Genomic DNA, 12,096 nt, shown 5'->3' with positions numbered 1-12,096 from the left:
TACACTGGCACCATTACGTTAAGTGTGTATTTCTGCAAGTTTGTCTTTCAACAATTAAAAGTAAATAATAAAAATGTAATATGTAAAGCGTCTAAAAACAGATTGAATTAGAACTAACTTTCTGACTTGCTACCCCCTAAAACTAGAACAACTAACCAAAAGCATAATATTACAGGCAATTGTTAGAAATGACTGCTCTGTTGGTACCTATTGCCTAATTGTGGATAAAAAGGAAGATAAAGCTGTCTTCAAACCAAAGGCTGGTTTGAACACCATGGTGATTTAATAGGCATGGTCCTATTGGATGTAGTATGTCCTTGCCTTGCTCCTACTTTTCAAATGACTTACTACAAGGGGTCCCAAAGTTTAATGTGGACTCTGAACCACAGTGTAAAATATTAGAAGATGTAGAGAAAATGATACAGATGGGAGAAAGGGGCATCCAAGAGGAGCCCTCTTGGATCAAATCCTTAAGATTCATAATATTTGACTGTGGCACTCTCTCACTTGCTGAGTTAATGAATAACAGTGACACGTTTCTTCTAATTTGATTATAATATGAGACTAGCCTAACACATTATGTGCTAAAAACCTTAAAAGTAGATTTTACTTCGGTAGTTTCTGTTAGAGGAATTAATAATGAGATGAGGTATCTGAAATATTGGGTCCAGTGAACTGAACAAAGCTATTATTCTACAACTTATGAATAAATAATTCTCTGACTTACCATCTTTCCATTCACGAGTATTTGGATTTATAATTCCAAAGAGTTCATCGTTTGTAACAGCTTTTGGATTAAGGTCATTGAATACTGGCTTGCGTTTCATATTCACATATGTTCGTAGAAGTGTTTTCCACACCTGTGTCTTTCCCGTCCCAGCATTTCCCACAACAAACACTGAGTGGCGTACTTCTAGCAGCTCCTCAAGCTGTACCACCTGCGGAGATAATTGGTTTGATTACAGAGCTTTATGTGTCTCACATATAAAATGTAAACCTTTTAGACTTAGTTATCACAGTAATAAGAATGTGGGTTTTCATTTCAAACATTCTATATTATATATAAAAAAGGCAGATTCTGTTCAGAAATACACTACATTCACAGACAGATGGGCTACCCAATATTTAGCTATAAGCTGGTGTCACAACTTCCAGTATATCTGATAGATATCTGATAGACACCCATGAAGTAAATGAAAACATTACTCCTGGATTTCTGGCACTAAATTCATTCTCCAAGGCAGAAAAGAGGATATTGTTAGGCGAAATTGGGGATGGCAAGAAGTAGTGGAAGATCACTCAAAACCCAGATTAAAAGTGATCAATCTCGTCTCAGTAGGACAAGATCTGTGCCTCCTTTTACCCTCAGATGGAGTGGGTTTCTCTTCATCTGATTTCTGGGTGAACTGCCCATACCTCCCCACCCTCCCTTCTGTCAATGAAGACAAAAGCTAGAGATAAGATCTTTAATTATTTTATGTGTGTCTTATTTGATGCACAGGGAGTTGGACCCCCTGACAGTTAGTACTGAGAATCCATACTATTCTACACATTAGCATGAAACTATTGTAACACTCCACAATCCCGTTCCCTGAATAAGGTGTCATAGGTGATAAAAAAATTAGAAGATTTGAAGAGATTCATCAAATATTCAATATAACTTCTCTGCACTATTGCCCGAAAATTGTAATCAGTAAGTAGCTTCCTAATGAGAAAATGCAAACAAACTCACATTGTTTTGTCCTATTGAAACAACAATTGGGGGCACTGACATGGGAAACACATAAGGCACAAAAACTAGATTTTTCAGAGGTGAAAATATTTGTAGGCATGTTAAAAAGGAGTTTCAGAGGTATAATGGGGTATTCACATACCACAAACACATGAAATTTTGCCCAATATTATCAATATGCAGCCACGTATTACAGCTGGACAACCATCTACAACGAAACAAATTAAAATGGATCCGTGTTGCATGAATATCACCTTCTACATGTCCATACAACTTGTGCAGTTGGTATTTAAAGGCATTTGAGATTTACTGCTGTCATCTATGAGGGTTTCCACAGCTTTTTCTAATTTTCATGGATGCAATTCTCAATCACTGACGCATCTCAAATTCACTAGTGCTACATTTAATTTCTCTTTAGTCACAAGTTTGACATATTTGAATGAGGATGGCGTAATGAAAGGTATTTGAATTTCTTCCCAAACACACATGAGAGAACCACTGATCAATGCTGATTGTGGGATGAGCTACTTCCTTAGATGTTTAAATCTGGACCTTAGAAAAGCCTATCTCAGTTTCGTCATAAATAATGACTTTCTTATGTTGAAAAAGAGAAAATGTGAGCTTTGATGAGAACATTAGTCTATTTTATGTATTTCAACTTATAGTTATAAGACTGTAGGTTATTTCCTTAGAGGTATTGTTAAATGATGTCCACTGTTTTCTTTTTCATGACAAATGTGACAATATGTCTGCTAGAGAGACCCAAAACTGATTTAAATGACTGTCTGAATACTTGAAGGCGACTGAGAGGCATTAGTAACATATGGTTATTGACACCTGTCCCCTAGAGGATTCAGATATGGGATCATCATCATATGGCTGAGGAGAATACCTACAAAGAAATTATTACCTTATGTGACAACAAGAATTGGTTACTTATTGATATGTAAGGAACTGCTTTTTCTTTTTAAATAAAAAAAAGTCATAGGTCTGTAATATGTCTGCCATGAAACAGATGTTTTATTTTTTTGTCAGCAAATGGTTTTCCATGTTAATATCTTAGTTAACACATTGACTGCCATGAGGCCATCACTGAATATGGCAGAGCCTCACATTTGATTCAGCCACACACTGCCAGTACTGACAAGGCCAATGTGGTTCATGTGAACAAAAAGATTTGTAAACCACATAAAATAAAGTTATTTCGCTCCATCCTGATTTATAGATGTCCTTTATGGTCAAAATCTGGATGCCTGCAGATAAATCACATCTTACTGTAACATGTGAATTCAGTGTACCTTGAAGACATTGACTAATGCAGGATATTTATTTCACAATGAGAATTGGAAACAAAAACTAATTGTTAATAGTATGTAAACTATTGAACTGCAATGTTATTTGCAGTGTAATGCTACTCGCAAGTGATATCTTTAGGGCAGTCACTGACTTATTTTTCTCTCTGTTTTTATATATGTTTTATTCTGTTGTTGAATGTGCCATTTAATGGAGTTGCATAAGTTGCAGTTTAGTTTTTATGTTGCAGTTAAGTTAATTGCCTAGCCCCACAACATTTGATGACTCTGACATGGTTTCTGATAGTCACTAATGTGAAATTTGACAGTCACTAACACTTGGTATCCCGTCAAGTCACACTAAGTACGAACATCTGCAACCATGTCACCGATCTTCTGTGCCCCTGTTCACCCTAACTCCATGATGTCAGACCTGCCACCAACTACAGACATGTTTAACAGTCCACTAATTAATCACATGACAGTAAACCCATAGCCATTTTGGCAACAGAATCCATGCTGTGGTTTATGCAACTACAGAGTCTGTGCTAACGCATGTAACTACAGACGACATGAAGTACAGTTATGTAGTTGCTGCACTCAATGAAAATATGGTCACAAAAGTACAAGACATTCTGGCATCACCACTGAGCACTGGTCATTATTTAATCATCAAGAACACCCTGATTGCCTTGCTCTCGCAGTCTTGAGGTGAAGAAGTTGGAAAAACTACTCCACACTGAAGAGCTAGTCGATCACACTCCATTGCAGCTACATGATGACTGCATACATTAGTGAACAGTGCAGTGAGTAATGACATTCTGAGGAATATTTGGCTAACACATCAAAGATAATCATTAAAAATAATTATCGTCCACCCGGACCTCTCCCATTATCAGAAGGATACACCTACTGCCTTACAGCCATCGATCATTTTACACGCTGCTCTGAAGCATTCCCAATCACCAACATTACCATAGAAACTGTTGTGTTTGTGTTCTTCTGGGGATGGATCAGCCATTTCTGTGTGCCTCTAGGAATTACAACAGAGCACGGTAAACAATTTGAGCCATATTTGGCATCCTACTGCGTATGAAGCAGAACAGGACTACAGCTTAACAATGTGCAGTGAATGCTTTAGTTGAAGAGCATCACTGCCAACTGAAAGTGTCACTTCCATGTCATGACTCACAGTGGTGGACAGAGATGTTGCCTGGGTCTCAATGTGTCACAGAGAGGAGGCCTGAAAGCCATGACTGTGGAACTTGTTTATGGCCAGCTGATATGACTGTCTGGCGACTTCTTTGCAAATGTGTCAAATGACTGCATTACTCCATCAGATTTCAGACAAAAGCTGCATACGTAAATCTGGCAACAGCACACTGTGACACGGACTTGACAAATACTCCAGCTGCTCCACCATTCATTACAGGTCAGCCACAATAGACGTAAAAGTCAATCTCTAATGTACTGTCAGCAGCCTATGCATGACCCATTGTTACCTCATCCAGATGGCATTTCCCATTCGACAGAAAATATTGTTGACACTAAGGGGGGAGTGGTGAAGTGCAGTGTAATGCTACACACAAATGATAATTATTTTTGAAGATTATCTTTGGTGCAGTCACTGACTTACGTCTTCTCTCTATTTATGTATATATGTTTTATTCTACATAAAAGTTTTCTGGGTAGGGTACCACGTCATAATGTATAAAACTACTGCAACTGGAGAAAAACCAATGTTTCGGCCACAGTTGCAACAGCCTTCTCTGGGTCTACTGGTGCATTCTAGCTATGCAGTGTTCCTTATATTTTGTTGTTACTGTTCAATGTGCAAGCCATTATGTCATAAAAGACAGTTTGTTTCATTGGTCACTTAAGGAAGAAGAAGAGGGAACTTTATTTTAATAGGTTATTGCAGAGGACCGGTTCCCGTGAGATTACCAAAGTTAAGCGCTGTCGGGTGTGGTCGGCACTCGGATGGGTGACCATCCGGGCTGCCATGTGCTGTTGCCATTTTTCGGGGTGCACTCAGCCTCGTGATGCCAATTGAGGAGCTACTCAACCACATAGTAGCGGCTTCGGTCAAGAATATCATCATAACGACTGGGAGAGCAATGTGCTGACCCCATACCCCTCCTACCTGCATCCCCCACTGAGGATGACACGGCGGCCGGATGGTCCCGGTAGGCTACTCATGGCCTGAAGACTGAATGCTTTATTGTGGAGGAGAGAGAACGTAACCTCTGCTGTCTATTGGCTCTTGTGTTATGTGCCCTGACTGGTCGTCACTGTCAAATGAGAAGTTGACTGCTGTTTACCAAATGCTGCATGTCGGCCATGCGGCAGCAGTTACTCGCCGGTAGTGCTCATGCCTCGTGTTGACAGTGCGGTCAATTGGGCTCTGATTGCTGGCAGCCAAGAAGGGGCAAGCCTGAGTCCATCCTCTCTATTCATGTTATTAGGATATTTAAGTATATCGATGGCCTCTCAATTTTGCGTTTCGTCATAACTGCCTGCTTGGCCAACACACACAGGCTTCGCTGAATTTTATTTCTTTTCCGCAGTCTTGCTGATGTTCTGCCACTGCAGATTTGTTGTGTTGCCTTAGATGCATATAGCGCTCGTGTTCCCGAATGCGCATTGCTATTGGCCTGCCAGTCTCGCCAATGTATGCCTCTCCACATTCACATTCCACACCTGCAGTGTTTAATGCATCCAGCTTGTCCTTGGTGGAGCCTAGCACATCCTGGATCCTGTGACCACTATGAAAGACAGGCTGCATCCCACCCCGAAGAAGGTGTTTGCCTATTCAGTCAGTAACATTTTCCACATAAGGTAAGCGCACTGTTGGCTGCAGTTTCTCTATTTCTTGCTTATCTTTCTTACTTGGTTTCGTCGACTAGGCTGTGTGGATCAACTTATGGCTGTAGCATTGGGTGGAAACGTTGTGCATCGCCTTTTAAGTTCATATGTTATGTTTTGGGCATCGCTTAGGTGCTGTGCATGGATTGCCAAAGAACAGATGACTGAGTTCTTCTGCGCTGGGTGGTGGTAGGACTTGGTGTGCAGATACCTGTCTGTATGTGTTGGCTTGCGATATACTCTGTGCCCCAGTGTGATCTCCGTTGTACTGCATACTTCGACGTCTGTCCTGTATACTTCGTCTTGGCTACCAGCAATCAGAGCCCAACAGACCACACTGTCAACACAAGGCTCGAGCACTACTGGCAAGTAACTGTCACCGTGTGGACGACGTCCAGCATTTGGTAAACAGCAGCCAACTTCTCATTCGATGCTGACCTCCAATCATAGCACATAACACAGGAGCCAATAGACAGCAGAGATTATGCTCTCCCTTGTCTGCAGTAATCTATTATGATAAAGTCCCCTCTCCTTCTTCCTTAAGTGACCAATGAAATGAACTATCTTCAAAAATAATGATGTAATGGCTTGCGCAGTGAACAGTAACAACAAAAAATATAAGGGACCATGTACAGCTAAAATGTACCACTAGACCCAGAAGAAGGCCACTGCAACTGTTGCTGAAACGTTGGTTTTTCTCCAGCAGCAGTTGTTTTATACATTATGACACGGCACCATATCCAGAAAACTTTTATGTCAACTGACTCTGGCCACAGAAGCCTATGCAGTTATATGTTTTATAATGTTGTTGAATGTATTATTTAATGGAGTAGTATGAGTTACGGTTTATCTTTTATGTTCCAATAAAGTTAATTATCTAGTCCCTCAACGCTATGAACGAAAAGAGAAGAAACAATCATGCACACAATATACAGTTTATTGAGTATGCAAGCAGAAATGTGGATGCAAGTACATGGAAATCAGTGTGTTTGTGAATAATGTGGTTGGCAGAGGTGTTACTACGTTCCTCACATGTTTAAAAACTTCAAACCTTCCATGAGTTTAGAAATCTTCATGTAACACTTCCGGCATCTTATTTGCACTTTTTTGTTTCTGTTATATTTTTATTGTGTAACTGTCAGGCAGTGGGTTTTTGTATTTCCTGATATTGGACCATGAGATTGTTGTAATCATTTCTGGCTGCCAGAGAATGTTTAATGGATATTGCACCTGATTTCTTGTATAGCAGCACCAGTTCAATCGAGAAATACAAATTATTGCACAGTACTGCAAGAAATCTACAGCAAATAGATCTGCAAGATGCCAATACTGTGATCAAGGTTAAACTGTTAATATGTCCCCAGCCCAAAATTGCATTTACACACCACTTTTCTCTAAAGTATGTGTTTCATCAACAGACCACATGTAACTGTGGTTCCAATACAAAAACACCATCCAAAGATAGGCTGTACTAAACAGAGTGGAGTTTTTGGCCACCGGCAGACGTGCATTATCAGCCATCAGGCCCTGAAGTGTCCGTCAGTATACTCCCATCAGTCAACATGTAAACAGTTAACTCAGAATAATATCACTTAAGTAGGAGTTAGCAGATGAACAGATATGTAAAACATACAGGTGGATTAAAATAGTCTGCCGACTGAGGAGTTGAATCGAGACATTTGCCTTTTACGGGCAATGCTCTTAATGTATGAGCTTTCTATGTAAGATATCAACTGTTCTCGTAGCCTAAATTGTGTTCTGAAAGCCAGAAGAGATTCTGTTAAGCAAGCCTGTTAGAAGAGGGATAATGGCAGAATTGAAGCTTTGTGGACAGGTCACATGTTGTACATAAGGGACTCGGACAGTAAGAGTACTGCCTATAAAAGACAAGGTTCGGGATTCAATTTCTGATACAGCAGACAGTTTTAATACAACAGGGAGTATCCAAACTGTTCTCACATGAAAAGAACTGTTCAAAACTGTTCAAATAATAGAAATTTATGAGACAGTATCATATCACACACTTTGAAGATTACAGTTACATGAGTATGTGTGGAACAGCAATGAAACCGCTATGGGATCAGCTGCCTGTCTCGTATAACAGACAACACGGATATTTGAGACTGTAGCAATGAGCTTAAATTGTCATTTTCAATGTGTTCTTTATCTCATCTAATTTTGATCCTAAAGGTTTTGGACACACTGATTGGATATCCAAATCATACGATGAAAAGTTGGACATCCAGATTTGAATTCTTCTCCTAGAACTAATCTTCAAATGCCACTTCAGTTTCATATAAATGTGGTTACTACAATACACAATGGTTCATACGTAAAAACAAGTCATACATATATAAATATACAAATAAATGATATACGACAAATATATAAACATGTTCCTTCATTACAAGAGAGTACACACACACACACACACACACACACACACACACACGACAGGAAGCATCTACTACTCATCGACAACATAACCATTGGAACGGTACAAAGAGACAGATTAATTTAGAAACTCTGTCAATCCGCAAGCTTTCTGGGCATCTGACAATTCACTCGTTAGGACAGGGAATATATAAAAAAGATAAGAATTTAAATGTAAATTCTAAAGAAAAGGAAAATTTATTTCATACCAGATGGTATATAAGTTACAGGAAATGATTAACAAAGATGCAGGCTTTCATGGTCTGTGTTTTTGGTGATATTTGTTTTATTGGTATTAGGCCATGATCCAAGACATGTTTACCTGCCTAATGTTTGTCTTCCAGTACTGGAGATATCATCAGAGGATACAAAACTTACAAAGCAGTTACAATGCCTAAGAAGCTCACCAAGCTGAACTGGTTATCTGTATGCATGCAACGCAACAGACAGTTTGTGATATCATCAGAGTGTCACCAAAGGTTGTAGAGTCATGCTGACAAGTTGTGCAAGTTGAGGAGCTTTATTTGTTACTAAGACCCACAGCTTGTCTAATTTCAGTCTCTATTCTTTTCTCTTAAAGTTGTTTTTGTGCTTTTGAATATGTATGGTCTCTCTGTACAAAAGAAGCATTAACACCTGCCTTAACAAGCAAAAGAGAAATTTTCTGGGCAACACAGATAAATGGACAGAAGCAGATCATTCACTGAGACCACGGAACCACCAAATTTGCTTCTCTGATACAAAGGTTTTATCATAATTACTATGATAGAATGTACAGAGGGGTTATAGAAATTTGACAACATAAAAATAACTTGACCAGAAAGAAGAAGGATGGAAATTAGCAAACTCGTGGGCCCATTAGTACTATATAAATTCCATAACAGACGTCAGTGCAATTCTGTGATCTTTGACAACAGTCTACTGACATCACGTACTGATCGTTGAGTGTATAAATACAAACAGTTTTGCTTACTGAGCTAGTTTGAAATTATAACTGCTTTATAAATTGTTGCAGCCTCTGATAATGTCTCCAGGATCAGAAGACAAAATGGCAGAGGAATATGCCTTGGACCACAGCCTAACGCTCGTAAAATAAATAACAATGAATTGATAGCCAACATTTAAATTCCGAAGTAACATTATTATTATGCAGTTAGTATACAGTAACAAGACACTATGACAAAAGCATCTTTTGATGAAACCTGCCTCTCTCATGATTATATGGTGAGTGAAGTTCATAACAGAGGCAGACTGCTTGAAGATGAAGACATACATGCTCATCTGTGTAAGGAACATGTTATGTGAAGAAAAGAATATTAGAAGTTATGTGTGCAGTAACAATCAGGGTGAATTCACAGATTGAGAATTGCATACCAGAAATTACTCAGAAAATACTCAAAGATAAAAATTCGGATTTTTTTTTTCAGAATGACATTACTCAGTACAGTCTAGAGCCTAGAGTCTGAGTGAGTATTTGGTTAAGTACCAGCTTAAAGGTACTGGAGTTTCCCACCTACAAACCAGATCCTATTTCATACAAATGTCCACACTTCCCACAAAAGAAATGACAGGCTATGAAGGATGGAGGTTCTTCATAAGTACCTGCTTAAGAGGGCACTGTGAGATGTGTGCCAAGTTGCCTACAGAGGTTCTGGAAAGTTGAGTCAATTACTAATTGATGCCCAAAGAGAAAGATAGAAACTTTTGAAAGTTTAAAAAAAAAGCCATATTATAAACCTACATTAATGACATTTATTCACAGAAGAAATGTTTTTAACTGAGGGAGAACAGGCCAAAAGACCTGACAATGAGAATGTTTTTAATCATTGTAAAATCTATTTTGCTTGTAAATAAGTAATAAAAGAAATTTGCAGGCATAATTTTCTAGGATCATATTCTGTTACTCACATCACACATATCTATCTCAAAGAGATGTGATTCAAAACATGCAATAATAATTATATTTATCTCTACCTTTAAAATGAAACCATCTTCTGGCTGTAAAAGAAGATCTGCTGCAGCCTGTTTGACACTACGTTCAAAATCAACATCTCTCTTTCGAGGTACATCCAAAGCAGGAAACAGATCACCAATGAGACCCATGAACACTGGCACATCATCAGTTACCACCTACAATAAAATATAAAACTCCATTTACTGCTTCTAGCCGTAAGCATCTTGTGATCCTAGAGATCCAATTGAATAACATTATACATAAGAAACAAGTCTAATAAGTTAGATAATTTTTCATTCAGCTACCAAACAAATCAAATTTTGAGGAAAAAATTTTGATCACAAATTTAAATTTATTTTCTTTTCTTTTCAATGCTACATCCACTTTTCAGACGTTTATCTCAATTTTTATGTGAAATGTACTTTAGTACTTCTGATTTTTGAAAGAAAGTATGAAGAAATTTTGGAAAATTACTATCCTGGAAGAACTTAGGTTGAGAAAAAAACTATTAATCTACTTCATTTAGCTTACGTTCATATACATATTATTTACAGTTGCTTTATTATGGGGTTTTTCATAAGCCAATGAATATTCACTAATCAGCATCGGAGTCTTGTGACTGGATAAAATATCTCAGAATGTTACAAACGCTCATTATGGGATTTTTGTATGTGTAAACTGGTTTCAGTTGACATAAAAGGCATTAATTTAACATAAACAATAAAGTTAATTAAGTTATACATAGAATGCATGCTTTCACAGCCTGTATTTGCAATATTGCTGGGCGTTAGACTTTGGTCCAATTTGTTAATTTTAGCACTGATTTTACGTTAATTTATTATTAACACACGGTTTATCTGATGGTTGTCTGCCTCTGTATCTCAATAGTCAGCTTGTCTGGCTGCTGTGCACAGGAACTGGATTTGCTTCCCTGTACTGCCAGGGATTTTTCCTTGGTGGGAAGAGTGGAAGGTGCTGCACTAAGCCTTACAATGCCAACTGAGAAGCTCCAAGGTCAAGAAAGCCAATAACTGCTGGGAGAGCAGTGTCCTGACCCCATGACCCTCCATACTGCATTCAATAATATTACTGGTGGAAGATGGCACAGTGGTTGGTCAGTTCAGATTGGTCCATCAGGGCCAGAATGTGGAGCTTTTGTTTTTTTTTTTATGTTTAGGGCCTTTTTGAAGAATGACTGCTGTAAGAAACTATGACCTTGTGCTTCATTTACACTCGAATATCAGACACAAAAGCCATTACTGGGCACAGCTCATTCACACAAAGAAGTTGGTAAGTAGATAGTGTAAAATAAACAATGATCTTGGTAGATGCAATGAATGAAACTTTTTTGATGTGAAAATGTTATTCTGCCTTTGAATTAGCCTACAGTCTCACGTAGTCATTACATTTAGGTTGATGGATGGCATGGATAATTTTCATGTATTAGTATCGGTTACCGGGATAAAATCAGATGAGTTGAATCATCGACAGGTGCTTGCACCCACCCACCCACTGACCTACCCGCTCACCCACCCACCAACACACACACACACACACACACACACACACACACACAAACAAACAAACAAACAAACAAACAAACAAACTTGCAAAGATTTCACAGCAATCCTCTCCCAAGCTGGTTTACAGAAACACACCTATGTCCCTACATGTTACAAGTGGCTTGGCTTCTGATGGGGTAGGATAAGCCTGTGACAGGACTGGAATAGGAAATGCTGGTGGAGTGGATTGGGCAAGTCTTGTATCTACGTTTTCCACAGGGATATGATCATTGAGGCAAGGGGTTGAGATTGGGAATA

At 38.7% G+C, this 12,096-nt stretch overlaps 1 protein-coding gene across 1 annotated transcript in view; it reads right to left on the bottom strand.

The window, feature by feature from the left end:
- The window catches only part of LOC124606003 (dynein beta chain, ciliary), an 809,537-nt gene that overhangs the window by 352,563 nt on the left and 444,878 nt on the right, over nucleotides 1-12,096 (bottom strand). The window contains exons 41-42 of the mRNA XM_047137965.1: nucleotides 10,297-10,452; nucleotides 728-938 (exon numbers count right to left, since the gene is read on the bottom strand). Coding sequence (XP_046993921.1) covers nucleotides 728-938; nucleotides 10,297-10,452 — 367 coding nt within the window. The remainder of the gene's footprint in view (nucleotides 1-727; nucleotides 939-10,296; nucleotides 10,453-12,096) is intronic.

The sequence above is a fragment of the Schistocerca americana genome, chromosome 3, assembly GCF_021461395.2.
Source record: "Schistocerca americana isolate TAMUIC-IGC-003095 chromosome 3, iqSchAmer2.1, whole genome shotgun sequence".
NCBI classification, from domain to species: domain Eukaryota; kingdom Metazoa; phylum Arthropoda; class Insecta; order Orthoptera; family Acrididae; genus Schistocerca; species Schistocerca americana.
Note: the sequence above shows the minus strand (reverse complement) of the source record. Positions and strands in the feature narration are given on the sequence as shown.